Below are 24610 nucleotides of genomic sequence, written 5' to 3'. Positions count from 1 at the left end.
AAAATCAGCCTTCCAACATAGTAATCAGTATACATTTACTTACTTGAAAAAACCATGCCAGATGCTGGGTTTTACCAGTGAACAAAAGAAAACTACAGCTCTATCCAGGTAAAGCTTAAAATCTAGTGAATATATATATATTTTTAAAGGCAAATTTTCTGTGCTATAGAAGCACATAGGAGGAGCACCTAGAGCCAGACTTGGGATGAGGATAGGCTTTAATTTGTTGTTGGAACCATGGATTACTAGCTGCTTAAAAATTTCAAGCATTAATACGTCTTTGCCAAAATCTCTCTTACTCATTTTTCCTTGTTTTACTTACCACTACAAATTAAAACTCTTACTTGCATGTGAGAAAAACTGAACCCAGTGTAAAGCAGAAGGGGTAATTTATTAAGATATGAGCATCTCATGAACCTAAGATATGGATGCTGCTGGGCATTAGGAAAAACCAGAATGAAGAATGGATTCTGTAAGGACTCTGTTGTTCATTACTGGCATATTCTGTGGGTCTGCTTCATGCTTTTCTATCTATAAGACCAGTCACTTCTATTATTCTAGTTCACAGTTTTGGAAATCATGGCTGCGAACCTATCTTGATCTTTACACTTAACTGCTTCAGACACTCTAGAGGAAATTTCCTTGATTCCATCGTAGATTCTAAGTCCAAAAATCCCATGGAAAGGACTATTTGACCAGTTTTGATCAGGTATTTGCTGGGAGTTTTCTTCTTTTGTTTTGGAAAGTACATTTAGAAAGTAAGGTGAGATTGCTAACTTGTGTTTGCAGAGCTTAAGAGCAGAAAGATTAATAAGTACTGAAGAAAGATATTACTGGCTTTTTGCCCTATTTTTTTTTTAACACTGGTAAAAATGCTGAAATATTTTCTTACACCATGCCATGGGTTTGCTTAACTGAAACAGAAAGTTATTTTTAAAATCATTACTCCAATAATTGGAATTAGGTAAATTTGAAGTATTAATCCTTACCATCCCAAATACTAAGCAACTGTGTTATATTGTAGACCTACATTGTCCAATATAGTAGCCACTCACCAAAAGTGGCTTTGGAGCATTCATGCAGCTAGTATGAACTGAGATGAGCTGTAAGTGTAAAATACACTTGGATTTTGAAGATGTACAAAAAAAAAAAACAGAATAAAATATCTCAATATTTTTATATTGATTACATGTTGAAATATTTTTGATATATTAGGTTAACTAAAATATTAAAATTATTTAAAATTTTAAAAAGGGGGATATAATGGAGGGGTATGGGAGTCTTGTTTCTCCTTTTTTACTTTTTTATTCTTTTCTTTTATCTTTTTCCTTTCTTCCTCTTTCTTGCAGAAGAAATGGAATTGTTCTCATACAGACTGTGGTGGTGAAAGCATAATTATGTGATTATACTGGGAGCTATTGATAGGTCACTAAGGAGGGATGGCATGGTGTGCAAATAAAACTTTTAAAATGAAGAGAAAGATACAAGAGCTGGAGAAGATGTGGAGAGAGAGATTTACCTAATCAGTCTTGGAAGAGAAGGAGAATGGTGCAGCCTATCTGGAGGGCAGTGTGGTGGTTCCAAAGGAAGCTACGTATACGGTTGCCATATAATCCTACAATCCCATTATTTGGTATATGCTTGGAAGAACTGAAAGCAGGGACATGAACAGACATTTACACACTGCTGCTTATCACAGCAGTATTCATGATTTGCAATGAATGGAGGCAGCCTAAGGATACATCAGTGGGTGACTGGAAGGGTGAACTCTGGTGTATACATACAACAGAGTATCAAATGGCTGCAAGAAAGAATGAAGTTGTGAGGCATGCAACTAGGTCAATGAGCCTTGAGAACATTATGGTGAGTGAAATAATCCAGAATGAAAGGATAAGTATTATAAGGTCTCACTAATATAAAATTACTACAATGAGCAAATGCTGAGAATTGAATTTGAAAGCATTCATAACAGGAGACAGAATGTGGACAGAGATTGGGCAATCAACAATGTAGAAATGAGGAGTGTTTAATGAAGCTTGCGAAGGATCATAGATTATAAGCTATTAAGGGAGTCACATCTACTCCTGAGTTTTGACTGTTATTTAAGAGACAGATGTTTCTGTGGTATAGAATTTATATTCTCTGTAGCATGCTTTCTGACAGAACCTGCATGGTCAGTCTATTTAATCAACATGGCACGGAACCTGTAATGGGGAATGAGATCTTGATATTCTGTACAGGTTATTATGACATCCTGAAGCAACCCAGAGTACTTCGGGAAGAAAATAAAGTATTTCAAAGTCCCCTTGAAGGACTGGGGAATTTCTGATATTCCTGCAAGGATTAGGGAATCCTAATTTAAAAATCAAGCCCTTGATCTTGGGGCTTGTCCTTAAGAAATTTATTCCAACAAAGGAGAAGCTAAGCCTACTAATAATTATGCCTAGGAGTTAGCCCCAGAGAACTTATTTTTCCTCTTTCTCTCAGCCAATTCTGCAAATAAATGCACTATCATTCCCCCTACATGGGACATGACTCCCAGGGGTGTAATTTCCCTGGATATGAGGGACAGGACTCCCAGGGATGAGCCTGGCCCTGGCATCATGGGATTTAGAATGCTGTCTTGACCAAAATGGGGAAAAGAAATGAAACAAAATAAAGTTTCAGTGGCTGGGAGATCTCAAATAGAATAAAGAGGTCCATCTGGAGGTTTCTCTTATGCATTATATAGACATTCCTTTTTAGTTTCTACTGTATTAGAGTAGCTAGGAAATACCTGAATCTGTTAAACAGTAAACCAGAAGACTTAATTCTTGAATATAATTGTATAACTGTATAGTTTTTATTGTATGACCATGTGATAGTGAAAACCCTGTAACTGACATTCCCTTCAGTCTATGGGCCGATGAGTAATAAAATAATGATAAAAATATTTATATGAATAATAGAGGGAAATAAGGGGTATGAGATGGTTTGGGTGATCTTTTCATTTATTGTTTTATTTTGGAATAATGAAAATGTTTAAAAATTCATTGTGGTGATGAATGCACAACTGTACAATGATACTGTGAACCAATGATTGCATACTTTGGATGACTATACAGTGTGTGAGTATATCTCAATAAAATTGCATTAAAAACAAAAACTTATGGGATGCAACAAAGGCAGTGCTGAGAGGAAATTTGTTGCCCTACATGCCTATATTGTTTTTGTTCATTTTTAAACTCAATTTTATTGAGATATCTTCACAAATGATACAATCATCCAGTGTACAATCAATTGTTCACTGTACCAATAAAAGTTGTGCATTCATCACCACAATCAATTTTGAATATTTTCATTACTACACACACAAAAAATAATAAAAATTAAAGTACAAAAGAATACCCAAAAGAACCCATCCTCCATCCCTTCCTATTATTTACTTTTTGTCCCCAATTTTTCACTCATACGTCCACACACTGGACAAAAGGAGTGTGAGCCACAAGGTTTCCACAGTCACATGGTCACAACTTTAAGCTATATTGTTATACAATCATCTTCAACACTCAAGGCTACTTGGTTGTAGTTCAACAATTACAGGTATTTCCTTCTAGGTATTCTAATACACTAAAAACTAAAATGGGGTATCTATGTAATGCATAAGGAAAACCTTCAGAATGTCTTCTAGACTCCATTTGAAATCTGTCAGCCACTAAAACTTTGTTTCATTTCTCCTCCTCCTTTTGGTCAAGAAGCCTTTCTCAATCCCATGATACTGAGACCAGGCTCATCCCCAGGAGTCATGTCCCATGTTGCCAGGGAAATTTACACCATGGGTGTGATGTCCCATGTAGGGGGGAGGGTAGTGAGTTTACCTGCAGAGTTGGCTTAGAGACAGATGCCAAATCTGAGCAACAAAAGAAGTTCTCTGGGGGAGAATCTTATGAATTATGTCCCTCCTTTGCAGTAACAAGCTTCATAAGGGCAAGCCCCAAGATCGAGGGTTTGGCCTTCTAAATTGGTAGTCCCCAATGCTTTTGAGAATATCAGTAATTCCTCAGGGGGAAAGTTCAATATTTCCACATTTTCCCCCAGTCCCTTAAGGGGGTTTTGCAAATACATTTTTATTCTCTGTCCTAATACTCTGGTATGTATCGGGACTTCACACTAACCTGTACAAACCAACAGATTTCACTCCCTATTCAAAGATCCATGGAATTATGGCCTACATGCCTATATTAAAAGAGAAGAAAGAGCAAAAATTGAGTAATTAACTGCTCACCTGGAGGAACTAGAGAAAGAACAAACTAACACCAAAGAAAACAGAAAGAAACAACATAGATTAGAGCAAAAATAAATGAAAGTAAGAACATGAAAACAATAGAATCAACAAATCCAGAAGCTGGTTCTTTGAGAAAATCAATATAATCTATGGACCCTTAGCTAGGCTGACAAATAAAAAGGGAGAGAATGCAAGTAACTAAAATCAGAAATGGGAGCAGGGACATAACCCTGACGCTGCAGAAATAAAGGAGATTATGAGAGGATACCATGAGCAACTATATGCTAATAAACTAGACAAGTTAGATGAAATGGAAAACTTCCTAGAAAAGCATGAGAAACCAAAACTGAGTCAAGAATAAATAGAAGACCTCAACAAATGATTCACAAGTAAAGAGACTGAATCAATCATCAAAAGCCTCCTCAAAAAGCAAGGCCCAGGATCAGATGTTTCATATGTGAATTCTACCAAGCTTTCAAGAAACAATTAGTACCAATCTTCCTCAAACTCTTCAAAAACTGAAGTGGATGGAAAGGTACCTAACTCTTTCTATGGAGCCAACATGACCCTAATACCAAAGCCAAAGATACTATAAAAAAAAATTATGTATCAATGACTTTAAAGAATACAAATGGAAAAATTCTCAACAAAATAGTTGCAAATAGAATCCACCAGCACATTAAAATAATTATACATCATGATCAACTGGTATTTATTCCAGGTATGCAAGGGTGATTCAACACAAGAAAATCAATTAAAGTAAAATACTATATCAATAAATCAAAGGGAAAAAGTACATTATCACCTCAATTTGATACAGATAAGGCATTTGACAAAATTCAACATCCTTTCTTGAAGGAAACACTTCAAAGGATAGGAACAGAAGGAAACCTCCTCAACATGATAATGTGGAATATATGAAAAAAATCCACAGCTAAACTTCATACTTAATGGGGAAAGACTGAAAGCTTTCCCTTTAAGATCAAGAATAAGACAAGGATGCCCACTGTCACCATTGCTATTCAACACTGTAGTGGAAATTCCAGCCAGAGCAACTGAGCAAGAAAAAGAAATAAAAGGCATCCCAATTGGAAAGGAAGAAGTTAAGTTTTCACTGTTTGCAGATGACATGATCATCCATGTAGAAAATCCCAAAAACTCTACAGCAAAGCAATTAGGGCTAATAAATGACAAAGCAGCAGGAAACAAGATCAATGAGTAAAACTCAGTACTCTTTCTATATGCTAGTAAGGGAAAATCTCAGGGGAAATTAAAAAAATATTTACAATAGCAACAAAAAATCAAATATTTAGCAATAAATTTAAAGGAGGACATAAAGGACCCATAACCAGAATACTACAGAAAATTGCAAAAGGAAATCAAGGAAGACCTAAATAAATGGAAGGACATACTGTGTTCATGGATTGGAAGACTAAATATAGTTAAGATATTAATTCTATCCAAATTTATTTACAGATCTAACCAACAGATCTAATCAGTTGGGACTAATTAAATTTCCAACAACTTACACTGCAGAGATAGAAAAACCAATAATCAAATTCATTTTGAAGGGCAGGGTGCTGCGAATAGCTAGATACCTTGAAAACAGAATAGTATTGGCATAAAGATATCCATGCTGACAACTGAAAACGAATTTGTGTTCAGAAATAAGACCACCTCACCTACGGAAAATTGATCTTCCATGAAGTGTCAAGTCTACCCAATAGGGACAGAGCAGCCTATTCAACAAATGGAGCTTGGAGCACTGGATTTCCACAACCAAAAGAATGAAAAAGGAACCTTCTCTCACACATGATAGAACAGTTAACTCAAAATGAACTGAAGTCCTAACCATTAGAGGTAAGACCATAAAACTTACAGAAGAAAATGTAGCAAAATACCTTAAAAATCTTGTGGTAGGTGGTGTTTTCCTAGACCTTAAACCAAAGCAGGAGCAATGAAAGAAGAAATAGATAAATGAGAAATCTTCAAAATTGGAAGCTTCTATGCATCAAAGGATTTTGTCAGGAAAATAAAAAGGCAGCGTGTGCAATGGGAGACAATATTTGGAAACCACATATCAGATAAAGGTTTAATATTCAGAATATTTAAAGAGATCCTATAACTCAACAACAAAAGGACAAACAACCCAATTTTAAAATGGGCAAAAGACATGGACACTTTTCCAAACAGGGAATACAAAAGGCTCAAAGACAAATGAAAAGATGTTCAACTTAACAAGATATTGGGGAAATGCAAATCAAAACCACAATGATATATCATCTCAAACCTACTTATATGGTTATTATCAATAAAACAAAACTACAAGTGCTGGAGAGGATGTGCAGAAAGTGGCACACTTATTCACTGTTGGTGGGAATGCAAAATGATGCAACCAGTCTGGAAGGCAGTTTGGCGGTTCTTTGGAAAGCTAAGTATACAATTGTCATGTGATACAGCAATCCCATTACTAGGTATATAACCAGAAAAACTGAAGGCAGGGACATGAACACACATTTGAACACTGATATTTACAGTAGCATTATTTATGATTCCCAAGAGATGGAAACAGCCCCAATATCCATCAATGGAAAGCAGATAAAAAAAAAGTCATATATACATGCAATGGAATATTATGCAGCTTTAAGGCAGAAAAAACTCATGACACTTGCAAAAACGTGAATGAATCCCGAGAAAATTTTGAGTGAAATTACCCAGAAACAAAAGAACTAATAATGTACGTTCTCATTAATATGAACTAACATATTAATTCTGACAGTTAACACAGGTTATCAGGAGATAGAGGGCAGAGACTGGGGATTTGATGCTAAAGGAGTACAGAATGTTCAAAAGGATTGATCGTAAAGATTCAGAAATGGATAGCACAATATTATCTGATGGTAGCACAATATTTTAAGTACGACGAACAAAGCTAAGAGTGAATGTGGTTGAAAGAGGAAGGCAAGGGGCAAGAATGACACCAGAAAGATAAAGAATAAAAACTGGGACTGTATAACTTAGCAAAACCTCAAGTGGACAATGATGGTGATTAAAAGCACAAATACAAGAAAGTTTTTACATGAGGGATATTCCAGTTTGCTATAGCTGCCATTATGCAAAATAACAGAAATAAATTTGGCTTTTATAAAGGGGATTTATTAGGTTACATATTTATAGTTCTAAGGCCATAAAATTTTCCAAACTAAGGTACCAACAAGAGGATACCTTAACTGAAGAAAGGCCAATGGCATCCAGAACACCTCTGTCAGCTGGGAAGGTACATGGCTGGCATCTGCTAGTCCTTTTCTCCTGGGTTCTGGTTTCAAAATGGCTTTATCCAAAATGTCTCTGGGCTTTTGTCTCTTTGCTTCCCTCTCTCAGACTCTGTGCTTCCTGGCTTGTTTTCACAGGGTGTTTCTAAGCATCTGGGGGTCTTTTCTTAGCTTCTCCAGGGCAAACACTGGGCTTCATCTCTTAGCTTAGAATCTCCAAATGTCCTTCAGTCTGTATCTCCCAGCATCTCCAAATGTCTGGGCCTGTGTTTGCTCTTAGCTTCTCCCTGGAGCAAACTCTGGATTACATAGCTCAGCTTCTCTCCAAAATGTCTCTTGTCAGTTTCTCTGAGCTTGTTCTCATCATGAATTCCCTTAAAGGACTCCAGTGATCTACTTAAGACCTAGAATGGGTGGGGCCACATCCCCATGGAAATAATCAAAGATCTCACCCACATGTGGCTGAGTCATATCTCAATGGAAACAATCAAAAGGTTCCACCCAAAAAGACTGGATTAAAAGATCATGGCTCTTCTGGGGACCATAAATTTCAAACCGGCACAAAGGAGGGTAAATGAATGCCTCCACTACAATGTGTTGAAATTAGGATGGAAAAAATACAGTCAATGCAAACTAGGGTCTAGAGTTAACAATAACATTGTAGTGTTGTTCCATTAAGTGTAACAAAGGCAATATACCAAAGACAAATGTCAATAAGAGGGGCATAAAAGGGGAGTTTATAGGATCCTTGATTTTGTCGTTTCTATTTATTTTTTATTTTATAAAAAATTTTTTTTAAAAAATATTTTAAGCTTTCTTTGCAGAAATAATGGAAATGTTCTCATACAGATTATAGTTGTGAATGCATAACTGTTTATACCAGGAGCCACTGATTGTTCTTTAAGGATGGATTGTATGGAATGTGAACAGAACTGTTAAATATAAACAAAGATACAAGTGCTGGAGAAGATGAGAGAAAGAAGTATCTGCTGTTGGTGGGGAAGTAGAATGGTGCAGCCCCTCTGTATGACAGTGTGGTGGCTCCATAAGAGGCCAAGTATAAGGTTACAATATGATCCTCCAAATCCCATTATTAGGTATATACTTGGAAGAACTGAAAGCAGGGACATGAATAGGCATTTGCACACTGGTGTTTATGGTGGCATTATTCATGATTGGGAATGGATGGAGGTGGCCTAAGGGCACACTGATGGAGGAATGGAGTGGTAAACTGTGGTGTTTACATACGAGGGAATACTGAGCAACTGCAAGAAGGAATGAAGTTACAAAGGATGCAACTAGGTGAATGAACACTGAGGACATTATATTGAGTGAAGTAAGCCAGAAAAGGACAAATATTGTAAGGCCTCACTAATATACACTAAGTATAATGAGCAAACCCGGAGAGTTGAATCCAAGAGCAGACTATCAGGGGATAGAACATGGGCAGAGATTGGGCAATGAGTAAAGAGTACAGGATGTTCAATAAGGCTTATTGTAAAGGTTCCTAGATTATAAGCTCTTACAGCAATAACATCTATTCCTGAGATTTAACTTATTTTTAAATTCTGAAATGCTGAGCTCTTTGTGTACAACCTGGTAGATCCCTGGAATTTTGGGTATCCGTATGACACCTGAGACTCAAAGAGCTATGCAGCTCTGAATAGCCAGAAGGAAATACCTGAATCTGTTGAACTGTCATCCAGTAGACTGGAGTCCTGATGAATGTACTACTATACAGCTTTTATCATGTGACCGTGTGACTGTGAAAACCTTGTGACTGATAATGCCCTTTACCCAGTGTATGGAAAGATGTATAATAAAATAAAGGCAATAAATAATGGGGGAGATAAGTGTGGCTTGTATGGTGGTGTTTTTTTTTTCTTGGAGTAATGAAAATGTCCTAAAATTGACTATAGTGATGAATGCCCAACTACATGATAATGCTGTGAGCCACTGTATACTTTGGATGGACTGTTGTGTATATATCTCAATTAAAAAAAATACAATGAGATATCATCTTACATCCATTAGAATGGCCACTATTAAGCAGGAAACTACTGCTGCTGGAGAGGATGAGGAGAAACAGGAACACCTGTCATTGGTGGGAAAGCAAAATGGTGCAGCCACTGTGGAAAATGGTTTGGTGTTTCCTCACAAAATTAAGTATGGAGTTGCCCTATGACCTGCCAATTCTGTTACTCAATATATTCTCAGAAGATATGAAAGAAGGGAAATGAACAGACATTTGCACACTAGTGTTCACAGCAAAATTATTCACAATTGCCAAAATATGGAAACAACCCATGTATCCATCAACATATGAATGGATAAACAAACTGTGGTAATACACATATGATGGAATATTATTCAGCAGTAAGATGGAATGAAGTCCCAAAACACATGACAACATTGATGAACCTTAGGGACATAAAGCTAAGAGAATTAAGTCAGATACAAAAAGGAAAACAGTGTGTGATTTCACTAATTACAGTATGTAAATTCAGTCATAAAACTTAGAATACTGGTTACCAGGAGATAGAATGAGGCTAGAGAATGGGGAAGGGTTGCCTAATATGGACAGAAAATTTAACTACTTTGAACTTAAATGTTCGGAAATAGAGCTGATGGCGGCTCATTATTGGGATTACAATAGTCCTGAATTATAGGGGAATATGGTTGAAAGGGATTATTTAGTCATGCACGACAACAGAAGGAAAGTCAGAGGTTAAAATAAGGGATTGTATAACATAGTGAACACTGTGCTGGATGTTTATTATTAACACTACAAATATAAATTCTTTGTACAATACTTGCACAAAGTTAACAGTGGTATATGGAAAAAGTACCTATTGTAAAATGCAGACTACATTTAACTGTAATATGCTTTCATCAACAGTAACAAATGTACCACACCAATACTAGGTGTCAATAATGGGGGGTGGGCATATGGGGTGTGGTGTGTTTTGGGTTTTCTTTTCTTATGTCTATTTGTTACTTTTCTTTTCAGAGTAATGAAAATGTTCTAAAAATTGATTGTGATAACTGCACAAGTAGGTGATGATCTGTGAGACAATGATTGTATATTTTGGAAGCATTGTAAGGTGTGACTATATCTCAATAAAATTTGTGGTTTAAAAAATAATAAAGGGAAAAGAAAGAAATATTAAAATTTGTGATGGACATAAATGTGACAAAATGAAACAGGTTACTGAGATGGAAGACTGGGGAGGAAATTAGTGGGGAAGAAGACATATAGTATTCACTAGGACATGTTAAAGATGTTTACTAACTCTCCTAAGATAAAGTGGTAAGTTCACCTCATAAGTATGTACAGGGGTAAAAATTAAAATTTAAGTATCACACTCACACTTAGCTTTGTTAATTACACTTAAAATATTGTTACCATCACACAGTATTGTGCTATCTATTTCTGAATCTTTACAATCAAACTTATTAAACATTCTGTACTCCACTAGCATCAACTGTCCAATCTTTTCCCTCCTTTCATCTCCTGATAACCCATGCTCTCAAACTCAGTTTGCTCAATATCTGTCCCTTTGTCTCTGACCCACCAACAGTGAACAGGTATATCCTTTTCATTATATCCTCTCCAGCAACCATAGTATTTGTTTTTTTTAAAGTTTCATTCACACATCATACAATCCATCCTAAATGTACAATCAATGGATCCTGGTATAATCACATAGGCATTCATCACCACAATATAAATGAGAACATTGCCATTTCATCAGAAAAGAAAGAAGAAAAAAATCCCATACCCCTCCCTTATATCTCCTTACTTGACATTTAGCTTTGGCATGGTGTCTTTGTCACAATTAATGAAAGAATATTACAATGTTTCTGTCAACAATAGAACTTAGTTTGCATTAACTGAATTTTTCCCATATACCATTCCATCCCATACAGTGTCAGAATATATACTAAGGTATGTACATGAAGATATACATACCCATTGAGTATGGCTGAAAGAGGAAGACTGGGGTTGTGTGTATCAGCAGAAGGAAACCTGGAGGATAAAAAGTGGGACTGTATAACTCAGCAAAAGATAGAGTGGATGATGATGGTGGTTAATTGTACAAACATAAGATTTTACACGAAATAGAACAAATGTATGTTACTATTACAAAGTGTTAATGGTGGTGTGGTATATGGGAAAAAATGCAATTGATGCAAACTAAAGCCTACAGTTAGCAATAACATTGTAATAGTCTTTAATTAATTGTAGCAAAGGCATTATACAAAGGCTAAATGTCAATTGGGGGTATAAGGTAGGGGTATGGGATTTCTTTTTTCTTTCTTTTCAGAAGAAATGGGAATGATCTCATATGGAGTGTGGTATTGAATGCATAACTATGTGATTACACCATCAATTATATTCTTGGGATGGGGTGTATGGTGCGTGAATAAAACTGTTAAAAAAAATTTAAGTACCTACCACAGTGTGCTACATATCTTTATTGTTTCCTTACTCATGAATTTGAATTTATATTTGAGTAGAATTCAAGGATTTCACTTTTATTAATTCCCTAATTTTAGATTTATAAATCTGAATATGTTTACAAATACTACTAGAAAAACACTGTGAGATATATATAGTCTAGGCTGATGTATATATGAAAATATTTCTTTTTTCAAAATATCGGTCATTTTTCTTATGACTATTTGCATATTTAATGTAGAAGTTTCCCATATTGCACCACATACTCTAAGAGAATGGATTCCAAAAGCCACTGGCACACTGAAATCTCCTGGGAGCTTTAAAAAATTCTAATACCTGGGTATGAGCATCACAGATTCTTATTTAACTATTCCTGGGTGTGGCCTGGGTGCTCAGAGTTTGAAAACTCCAACTTTGATTTCAACAGGCATCAACATTTGAGAACAACTTCTCTAAGTAAGCTAAGACACAAAACAGGCCGTGGTACTCATAGTGTATGTTAAGGATATGCAGTATTAGCATGCCTGGGACCTTGGTAGAAAAGCAGAATCAAAGGCCTTATCCCAGAACTACAGAATCATGATTTCCATTTTCACAACATTCCAGGAAAGTCATATGTATGTTGAAGAATGGCCAGCAATGGCTTACAATTCATTTCTGCCTCAGAGGTCTATGTGAATCCAATATTTTATGCATGATTATTCCCTAAATCCACAACTTCTCTAATAAGAATAAAATATATCTTTAAAAAATTAATATGGGCAAAAAATGAAGGGGAATTAGGACATTCCCACACAAATAAAAGCTGACAGAGTTTGTCACCACTATGCCACCCCTAAAAGAAATGCTAATGTAAGTTTTTCTGGTTGAAAAGAATATATAGTAGACAACAGACTAAAACTGCATGAACAAATAAGGATCTCCAGCAAAAGAAACATCAGATCAAATACAATGCCACTATTATTGTTTTGGGAAGGTTATAATTCAACTTTCTACACATGCCAGGATCTGCAATATAAATGAATGAATGCAGGTAATTTGTGACAATAACTTCATAATGGTAGGGGACAGAGGGGTATATGAATGTAGTTATGTATATGATATTGAAATTAAGTTAATATAAAAACAAATGAGGGAGGGCGGGGCAAGATGGCAGACTGGTGAGCTGTATGTTTTAGTTACTCCTCCAGGAAAGTAGGTAGAAAGCCAGGAACTGCGTGGACTGGACACCACAGAGCAATCTGACTTTGGGCATACTTCATACAACACTCCTGAAAACGTTAAACTGCTGAGATCAGCGAAATCTGTAAGTTTTTGCGGCCAGGGGACCCGCGCCCCTTCCTGCCAGGCTCAGTCCCGGGGGAGGAGGGGCTGTCAGCTCCGGGAAGGAGAAGGGAGAACTGCAGTGGCAGCACTTATAGGAAACTCATTCTACTGATTCAAACTCCAACCATAGATAGACTGAGACCAGACACCAGAGAATCTGAGAGCAGCCAGCCCAGCAGAGAGGAAACAGGCATAGAAAAAAAACAACACGAAAAACTCCAAAATAAAAGCGGAGGATTTTTGGAGTTCTGGTGAACATAGAAAGGGGAAGGGCCCTGAGGCGCATATGCAAATCCCGAAGAAAAGCTGATCTCTCTGCCCTGTGGACTTTCCTTAATGGCCCTGGTTGCTTCGACTTTTAGCATATTAATAACCCATTAGATCTCTGAGGAGGGCCCGTTCTTTTTGTTTTTTTTTTTTTTTTTTTTTTTTTTTTAATCCTTTTTTCTTTTTCTAAAACAATTACTCTAAGAAGCCCAATACAGAAAGCTTCAAAGACTTGCAGTTTGGGCAGGTCAAGTCAAGAGCAGAACTAGGAGAGCTCTGAGACAAAAGGCAATAATCCAGTGGCTGAGAAAATTCACTAAACACCACAACTTCCCAAGAAAAGGGGGGTGTCCGCTCACAGCCATCATCCTGGTGGACAGGAAACATTCCTGCCCATCGCCAGCCCCATAGCCCAGAACTGCCCCAGACAACCCAGTGTGACAGAAGTGCTTCAAATAACAGGCACACACCACAAAACTGGGCGTGGACATTAGCCTTCCCTGCAACCTCAGCTGATTGTCCCAGAGTTGGGAAGGTAGAGCAGTGTGAATTAACAAAACCCCATTCAGCCATCATTTCAGCAGACTGGGAGCCTCCCTACACAGCCCAGCAGCCCAGAACTGCCCTGGGGGGACGGCACTCACCTGTGACATAGCACAGTCATCCCTCAACAGAGGACCCGGGGTGCACGGCCTGGAAGAGAGGCCCACTTGCAAGTCTCAGGAGCCATATGCCAATACCAAGGACTTGTGGGTCAGTGGCAGAGACAAACTGTGGCAGGACTGAACTGAAGGATTAGACTATTGCAGCAGCTTTAAAACTCTAGGATCACCAGGGAGATTTGATTGTTAGAGCCACCCCCCCCTTCCTGACTGCCCAGAAACACGCCCCATATACAGGGCAGGCAACACCAACTACACACACAAGCTTGGTACACCAATTGGACCCCACAAGACTCACTCCCCCACTCACCAAAAAGGCTAAGCAGGGGAGAACTGGCTTGTGGAGAACAGGTGGCTCGTGGACGCCACCTGCTGGTTAGTTAGAGAAAGTGTACTCCACGAAGCTGTAGATCTGATAAATTAGAGATAAGGACTTCAACTGGTCCACAAATCCTAAAAGAACCCTATCAAGTTCAGCAAATGCCACGAGGCCAAAAACAACAGAAAATTATAAAGCATATGAAAAAAACAGGCGATATGGATAACCCAAGCCCAAGCACCCAAATCAAAAGACCAGAAGAGACACAGCACCTAGAGCAGCTACTCAAAGAACTAAAGATGAACAATGAGACCATAGTACGGGAGATAAAGGAAATCAAGAAGACCCTAGAAGAGCATAAAGAAGACATTGCAAGACTAAATAAAAAAATGGATGATCTTATGGAAATTAAAGAAACTGTTGACCAAATTAAAAAGATTCTGGACACTCATAGTACAAGACTAGAGGAAGTTGAACAACGAATCAGTGACCTCGAAGATGACAAAATGGAAAATGAAAGCATAAAAGAAAGAATGGGGAAAAAAATTGAAAAAATCAAAATGGACCTCAGGGATATGATAGATAATATGAAACGTCCAAATATAAGACTCATTGGTGTCTCAGAAGGGGAAGAAAAGGGTAAAGGTCTAGGAAGAGTATTCAAAGAAATTGTTGGGGAAAACTTCCCAAATCTTCTAAACAACATAAATACAAAAATCATAAATGCTAAACGAACTCCAAATAGAATAAATCCAAATAAACCCACTCCGAGACATATACTGATCACACTATCAAACACAGAAGAGAAGGAGCAAGTTCTGAAAGCAGCAAGAGAAAAGCAATTCACCACATACAAAGGAAACAGCATAAGACTAAGTAGTGACTACTCAGCAGCCACCATGGAGGCGAGAAGGCAGTGGCACGATATATTTAAAATTCTGAGTGAGAAAAATTTCCAGCCAAGAATACTTTATCCAGCAAAGCTCTCCTTCAAATTTGAGGGAGACCTTAAATTTTTCACAGACAAACAAATGCTGAGAGAATTTGCTAACAAGAGACCTGCCCTACTGGAGATACTAAAGGGAGCCCTACAGACAGAGAAACAAAGACAGGACAGACAGACTTGGAGAAAGGTTCAGTACTAAAGAGATTCGGTATGGGTACAATAAAGGATATTAATAGACAGAGGGGAAAAATATGACAAACATAAACCAAAGGATAAGATGGCCGATTCAAGAAATGCCTTCACGGTTATAACGTTGAATGTAAATGGATTAAACTCCCCAATTAAAAGATATAGATTCGCAGAATGGATCAAAAAAAATGAACCATCAATATGTTGCATACAAGAGACTCATCTTAGACACAGGGACACAAAGAAACTGAAAGTGAAAGGATGGAAAAAAATACTTCATGCAAGCTACAGCCAAAAGAAAGCAGGTGTAGCAATATTAATCTCAGATAAAATAGACATCAAATGCAGGGATGTTTTGAGAGACAAAGAAGGCCACTACATACTAATAAAAGGGGCAATTCGGCAAGAAGAAATAACAATCGTAAATGTCTATGCACCGAACCAAGGTGCCACAAAATACATGAGAGAAACACTGGTAAAACTAGAGGAAGCAATTGATGTTTCCACAATAATTGTGGGAGACTTCAACACATCACTCTCTCCTATAGATAGATCAACCAGACAGAAGACCAATAAGGAAATTGAAAACCTAAACAATCTGATAAATGAATTAGATTTAACAGACATATACAGGACATTACATCCCAAATCACCAGGATACACATACTTTTCTAGTGCTCATGGAACTTTCTCCAGAATAGATCATATGCTGGGACATAAAACAAGCCTCAATAAATTTAAAAAGATCGAAATTATTCAAAGCACATTCTCTGACCACAATGGAATACAATTAGAAGTCAATAACCATCAGAGACTTAGAAAATTCACAAATACCTGGAGGTTAAACAACACACTCCTAAACAATCAGTGGGTTAAAGAAGAAATAGCAAGAGAAATTGCTAAATATATACAGAAGAATGAAAATGAGAACACAACATACCAAAACCTATGGGATGCAGCAAAAGCAGTGCTGAGGGGGAAATTTATAGCACTAAACGCATATATTAAAAAGGAAGAAAGAGCCAAAATCAAAGAACTAATGGATCAACTGAAGAAGCTAGAAAATGAACAGCAAACCAATCCAAACCAAGTAGAAGAAAAGAAATAACAAGGATTAAAGCAGAAATAAATGACATAGAGAACAAAAAAACAATAGAGAGGATAACTATCACCAAAAGTTGGTTCTTTGAGAAGATCAACAAGATTGACAAGCCCCTAGCTAGGCTGACAAAATCAAAAAGAGAGAAGACCCATATAAACAAAATAATGAATGAAAAAGGTGACATAACTGCAGATCCTGAAGAAATTTAAAAAATTATAAGAGGATACTATGAACAACTGTACGGCAACAAACTGGATAATGTAGAGGAAATGGACAATTTCCTGGAAACATATGAACAACCTAGACTGACCAGAGAAGAAATAGAAGACCTCAACCAACCCATCACAAGCAAAGAGATCCAATCAGTCATCAAAAATCTTCCCACAAATAAATGCCCAGGGCCAGATGGCTTCACAGGGGAATTCTACTAAACTTTCCAGAAAGAACTGACACCAATCTTACTCAAACTCTTTCAAAACATTGAAGAAAATGGAACACTACCTAACTCATTTTATGAAGCTAACATCAATCTAATACCAAAACCAGGCAAAGATGTTACAAAAAAGGAAAACTACCGGCCAATTTCCCTAATGAATATAGATGCAAAAATCCTCAACAAAATACTTGCAAATCGAATCCAAAGACACATTAAAAAAATCATACACCATGACCAAGTGGGGTTTATTCCAGGCATGCAAGGATGGTTCAACATAAGAAAATCAATCAATGTATTACAACACATTAACAAGTCAAAAGGGAAAAATCAATTGATCATCTCAATAGATGCTGAAAAAGCATTTGACAAAATCCAACATCCCTTTTTGATAAAAACACTTCAAAAGGTAGGAATTGAAGGAAACTTCCTGAACATGATAAAGAGCATATATGAAAAACCCACAGCCAGCATAGTACTCAATGGAGAGAGACTGAAAGCCTTCCCTCTAAGATCAGGAACAAGACAAGGATGCCTGCTATCACCACTGTTATTCAACATTGTGCTGGAAGTGCTAGCCAGGGCAATCCGGCAAGACAAAGAAATAAAAGGCATCCAAATTGGAAAAGAAGAAGTAAAACTGTCATTGTTTGCAGATGATATGATCTTATATCTAGAAAACCCTGAGAAATCGACGATACAGCTACTAGAGCTAATAAACAAATTTAGCAAAGTAGCGGGATACAAGGTTAATGCACATAAGTCAGTAATGTTTCTATATGCTAGAAATGAACAAACTGAAGAGACACTCAAGAAAAAGATAACATTTTCAACAGCAACTAAAAAAATCAAGTACCTAGGAATAAACTTAACCAAAGATGTAAAAGACCTATACAAAGAAAACTACATAACTCTACTAAAAGAAATAGAAGGGGACCTTAAAAGATGGAAAAATATTCCATGTTCATGGATAGGAAGAATAAATGTCATTAAGATGTCAATTCTACCCAAACTCATCTACAGATTCAATGCAATCCCAATCAAAATTCCAACAACCTACTTTGCAGACTTGGAAAAGCTAGTTATCAAATTTATTTGGAAAGGGAAGATGCCTCGAATTGCTAAAGACACTCTAAAAAAGAAAAACGAAGTGGGAGGACTTACACTCCCTGACTTTGAAGCTTATTATAAAGCCACAGTTGCCAAAACAGCATGGTACTGGCACAAAGATAGACATATAGATCAATGGAATCGAATTGAGAATTCGGAGATAGACCCTCAGATCTATGGCCGACTGATATTCGATAAGGCCCCCAAAGTCACTGAACTGAGTCATAATGGTCTTTTCAACAAATGGGGCTGGGAGAGTTGGATATCCATATCCAAAAGAATGAAAGAGGACCCCTACCTCACCCCCTACACAAAAATTAACTCAAAATGGACCAAAGATCTCAATATAAAAGAAAGTACCATAAAACTCCTAGAAGATAATGTAGGAAAACATCTTCAAGACCTTGTATTAGGCGGCCACTTCCTAGACTTTACACCCAAAGCACAAGCAACAAAAGAAAAAATAGATAAATGGGAACTCCTCAATTATAAAATGGGCAAAAGATATGAAAAGACAGTTCTCTGAAGAGGAAATACAAATGGCCAAGAAACACATGAAAAAATGTTCAGCTTCACTAGCTATTAGAGAGATGCAAATTAAGACCACAATGAGATACCATCTAACACCGGTTAGAATGGCTGCCATTAAACAAACAGGAAACTACAAATGCTGGAGGGGATGTGGAGAAATTGGAACTCTTATTCACTGTTGGTGGGACTGTATAATGGTTCAGCCACTCTGGAAGTCAGTCTGGCAGTTCCTTAGAAAACTAGATATAGAGCTACCATTCGATCCAGCGATCGCACTTCTCGGTATATACCCGGAAGATCGGAAAGCAGTGACACGAACAGATATCTGCACGCCAATGTTCATAGCAGCATTATTCACAATTGCCAAAAGATGGAAACAACCCAAATGTCCTTCAACAGATGAGTGGATAAATAAAATGTGGTATATACACACGATGGAATACTACGCGGCAGTAAGAAGGAACGATCTCGTGAAACATATGACAACATGGATGAACCTTGAAGACATAATGCTAAGCGAAATAAGCCAGGCACAAAAAGAGAAATATTATATGCCACCACTAATGTGAACTTTGAAAAATGTAAAACAAATGGCTTATAATGTAGAATGTAGGGGAACTAGCAATAGAGAGCAATTAAGGAAGGGGGAACAATAATCCAAGAAGAACAGATAAGCTATTTAACGTTCTCTGGGGATGCCCAGGAATGACTATAGTCTGTTAATTTCTGATGGATATAGTAGGACCAAGTTCACAGAAATGTTGCTATATTAGGTAACTTTCTTGGGGTAAAGTAGGAACATGTTGGAAGTTAAGCAGTTATCTTAGGTTAGTTGTCTTTTTCTTACTCCCTTGTTATGGTCTCTTTGAAATGTTCTTTTATTGTATGTTTGTTTTCTTTTTAACTTTTTTTTCATACAGTTGATTTAAAAAAGAAGGGAAAGTTAAAAAAAAAAAAAAAAAACAAGGGAAAAAAAAAGATGTAGTGCCCCCTTGAGGAGCCTGTGGAGAATGCAGGGGTATTCGCCTACCCCACCTCCATGGTTGCTAACATGACCACAGACATAGGGGACTGGTGGTTTGATGGGTTGAGCCCTCTACCACAGGTTTTACCCTTGGGAAGACGGTTGCTGCAAACGAGAGGCTAGGCCTCCCTATGGTTGTGCCTAAGAGCCTCCTCCCGAATGCCTCTTTGTTGCTCAGATGTGGCCCTGTCTCTCTAGCTAAGCCAACTTGAAAGGTGAAATCACTGCCCTCCCCCCTACGTGGGATCAGACACCCAGGGGAGTGAATCTCCCTGGCAACGTGGAATATGACTCCGGGGGAGGAATGTAGACCTAGCATCGTGGGACGGAGAACATCTTCTTGACCAAAAGGGGGATGTGAAAGGAAATGAAATAAGCTTCAGTGGCAGAGAGAATCCAAAAGGAGCCGAGAGGTCACTCTGGTGGGCACTCTTACGCACACTTTAGACAACCCTTTTTAGGTTCTAAAGAATTGGGGTAGCTGGTGGTGGATACCTGAAACTATCAAACTACAACCCAGAACCCATGAATCTCGAAGACAGTTGTATAAAAATGTAGCTTATGAGGGGTGACAAGGGGATTGGGAAAGCCATAAGGACCACACTCCACTTTGTCTAGTTTATGGATGGATGAGTAGAAAAATAGGGGAAGGAAACAAACAGACAAAGGTACCCAGTGTTCTTTTTTACTTCAATTGCTCTTTTTCACTCTAATTATTATTCTTGTTATTCTTGTGTGTGTGCTAATGAAGGTGTCAGGGATTGATTTGGGTGATGAATGTACAACTATGTAATGGTACTGTGAACAATCGAAAGTACGATTTGTTTTGTATGACTGCGTGGTATATGAATATATCTCAATAAAATGAAGATTAAAAAAAAAAAAAAAGACATAATGCTGAGCAAAATAAGCCAGGCACAAAAAGAGAGATATTGTATGTTACCACTAATGTGAATTCTGTGAAAAATGTACAATGTTTTATACTGTAGAATGTAGGGGACCTAGAGATACCAATTAGTGGAGGGGGAATGATAATCTAATAAGAACAGATAAACTATGGAGGGTAATCTCAATGTTATGGGAATGCTCAGGAATGATTATGGTTTGTAAACTTTCTTGGATATAGTAAGATCATGTTGGAAGCAATAGTTATTTTAGGTTTTTTTTTTCTCTTATTCCTTTGTTTTCTTAGGGTTGTTAATTTTCTTGGGGTATGGTAGGAACATGTTGGAAGCAATGTAGTTATTTTAGATTATTTGTTTTTCTTACTCCTCTGTTTGGACATGGTTTATTAATTTTCTTGGGGTATGGTAGGAACATATTGGAAGCAAAGTAGTTATTTTAGGTTATTTGTTTTCCTTAATCCATTGCTTTGTTTGAAACGTTGTGGGGATTTTTTGGTTGTTGTTTGCCTGTTTGTTTTTAATTTTTTGATAAACAAAGTTAAAAAACTTGAAAAAAAATCAGTAGAAAAATGGGAGTAAAAACTAAATGACAAATAGGGTGGGATGGGGGGATGGTTTGGGTATTCTCTTTTCACATTTATTTTTTATTCTTATTCTGATTCTTTCTGATGTAAGGAAAATGTTCAGAAATAGATTGTGGTGATGAACGCATAACTATATGATCATACTGTGAACAGTTGATTGTATACCATGGATGACTGTATGGTTTGTGAATATATTTCAATAAAACTGAATTAAAAAAAACAAAACAAATGAGGCTTGTTACAGATACAGGATGTTAAATTTAAGTCCATTGTAACCAGAAATAGTGGAAAAATATGCACAAGAAATGAGAAGCATTTCTAACTGTTCACTACATAAATGGGCAAAGTACTTGAATAGACATTTATTCAAAGAGGATGTACAGATGCCAATGAGCACATGAAAAGATGTTCAATATCATTCATTGACCATTGCGGAGGTGCAAATCAAAGCCATAGTGAGCTAACAACTCACACTCACAAGAAAGACAATTATTAAGAAACAGAAATTAACAAGTACTGAGGAGAATACAGAGAAACGGCAATCTTAATACACTGCTGCCGGGAATATGTGATGGTGCAGATGCTGTGTGAGAATACTTTGGCAGTTCCTAAGACAATTGCAAAACTAGGTATATACTAAAATAACTGAAAGTAAGGACACAGGTGGATATTTGTACTTCAAAGTTAAAGAGTACCATTATTTACAGTAGCCAGGGGGTGGAGGCAACCCAAAGATCCACAGCATATGAATGCATACACAGAATGTATTGTATACACTCAATGGGATACTGTTCAGCCTGGAGAGGAGTGAGATTATAATAATGCTGCTACAAAGAATGAACCTTGATGACAAGAGGGACTGATATTGTATGATTCCATTTCTATGAAACAGCTAAGTATGTAAATTCACAGAGACAGTAAGGATTGCAGGGATAGAGGAGAATGGAGAGTGGGGAACTAATGCATTATGGTTGCTGTGTTTTGTTTTTTTGTTTTTCAGGTGATGGCAAATTTTGGGTAACGGATTGTGGTGAAGGAAGCAAAGTATTGTGAATGTGATTAATCCCACTAAATTGAATGTCTTCAAGAAGTTGAGATGTGAAAGTTCAACTTGCATATACATTTCTCAACTAACAAAATACTGAGACAGATAGAGACTAAAGAGACAATAAAGGCAGTATCAGACTGGATGTAATAATGCTGAAGAAAATGCCCAAAAACATATTATGATGTGAACAAATTGTCCCAACTTACCATCCACCCAGATAACCAGATCATCAACTTTTTAAAAGTTTTTCCACATTTTCTTATCATTTTATTTTTCTTTTTCTATCTTCTCAACATTTGAGAGGTTTTATACAACACGCTCCATGAACACTTAATATTTCATTATATATGTGTTAAGAACAAGAATACTCACCTATGTAACTACCTTAAATGTAACTATCAAGTCCATGCTTTGGCATGGTACATTTGTTACAACTGATGAAAGTACCTTTCATAAGTGTAGTAACTATAGCTCATGATTTAATTTAAGGTAAATTATTTGTGGTGCGTTGTGTAGTTCCATGGATTTTTTATTCTAGTACTACCTTTTAAAACTCACCTTTAGATGGTAGTGAGGAGAGACAGGGCAAAAAACCAGCTCCATGAAAAATACAAGATAAGAACCAGAAAGTGACCCAGAACACCAGTTTCAATGATGCACCAGCTGGACAAGGTCCGCTAAATCCATAGGGGCCGTTCATTAGGTGAAACCCAGGGTATGCATTCTGAAATGAGTGAGTAAGCCTGCTGACTATCCGGCAGCCACACTGCAGTGTGGGGAAACTGTGGGTTGGCGTTTGGAATCAGAATAGTTCTCTTTTAAAAACCCAAAAGTGGCTGCAGATACAGGAGTGAGAACTGCACAGTGAAATGAGGCAGGAATGGTGTATCCACAACCTGTGGGTACACATCAATATCTGGCATGGATGATAGCCTATCGCACACCTGCTACTAACTGTCTTGGAGCTATGAAGGCAGAGGTTAGCCAAAAGGGGAAAATACCACACCCCTTTCAGCTATGTTCCTGGAGGGCTGGGAACACTCCTGCCCGGTGCCAGGACCACAGCTGAGAGCTGCGCCAAAAAACCCAGTGCGATGAGCAACATGCGCACACACCACAATCTTAGGCATGGACAATAGCCTTTCGTGCACCCATAGCTAATTGTCCTAAAGGTAGGAAGGCAGAGCTGTGTGAAAAGGGAGACACTAACATGCCCCATACATCCATCCTTTCAGCAGACTGGGGACACTCCTACACGGCCTGGCAGCCCAGAACTTCCCTTGAGGGATGGCATGCACTTGTGACTTAGGACAGCCTTCACTCAGCAGATAGACCCACTCAGAAATCCCAGGGACCATATGCCAATACCAAGGACTTATGGGTCAGAGCAGAAACAATCTGTGGCAAGACTGAACTGAAGGTTTAGACTCTTGCAAGAGCATTGAATCTCCATGTACACCTGGGAGGTTTGATTATTAAAGTCGCCCTCCCTCCCTAAGCGCTCAGACACACGCCCCACATCCAGGGCGGATATCACCGATTACACACTCAAACTTGGTGCACGAATTGGACTCCCACAAAAAACAGACCCCCAGAAACCACAAAGACAAAGTTGGGGAGAACTGGCTTGGGGGGAATAGGTGGCTCATGGATGCCACCTCCTGGTTAGTGAGAGAACATGTATGGAACCAAGCTAAAGATCTGACAAATCAGAGATAAGTCTTTGAATTAGCCTACATATCATGAAAGAACCCTATAAAGTTAAGCAATTGCCAAGAGGAGAAAAACAACAGAAAATTTTAAAGCATATGAAAAAAACCAGACGATATGGATAACCCAAACCCAAACACCCAAATCAAAAACAGAGGAGATGCAGTACTTGGAGCAATTAATCAAAGAACTAAAGAAAAACAAGAGCATGGCACAGGATACAAGGGACATGAAGAAGACCCTAGAAGAGCACAAAGAAGAAATTGCAATAGTAAATAAAAAAACAGATGACTTTACAGAAATAAAAGAAACTGTTGACTGCATTAAAAAGATTCTGGATACTCACAGTACAAGACTACAGCAAGCTGAACAACCTGGAGGATGAGAAAACAGAAAATGAAAGAACAAAAGAAAGAATGGGAAAAAATTTTAAAAAATCAAAATGGACCTCAGGGA

At 37.6% G+C, this 24610-nt stretch overlaps 1 protein-coding gene across 4 annotated transcripts in view; it reads right to left on the bottom strand.

The window, feature by feature from the left end:
* Positions 1–24610, bottom strand: part of LOC119516925 (zinc finger protein 596-like) — a 141267-nt gene that overhangs the window by 16843 nt on the left and 99814 nt on the right. Inside the window, exon 1 of one of the 4 annotated variants that reach the window (XM_037813450.1) lies at positions 9218–9253. The exons of the other annotated variants lie outside the window; for them this stretch is intronic. Coding sequence (XP_037669378.1) covers positions 9218–9238 — 21 coding nt within the window. The 5' untranslated portion in view covers positions 9239–9253. Of the gene's footprint in view, positions 1–9217; positions 9254–24610 lie in introns of those variants that run through there. 4 annotated transcript variants of the gene reach the window in all.

Source organism: Choloepus didactylus, chromosome 20 (assembly GCF_015220235.1).
Source record: "Choloepus didactylus isolate mChoDid1 chromosome 20, mChoDid1.pri, whole genome shotgun sequence".
NCBI lineage: Eukaryota > Metazoa > Chordata > Mammalia > Pilosa > Megalonychidae > Choloepus > Choloepus didactylus.
The sequence above is the reverse complement of the archived record's forward strand: the minus strand, read 5'-3'. Positions and strand labels throughout refer to the sequence as shown.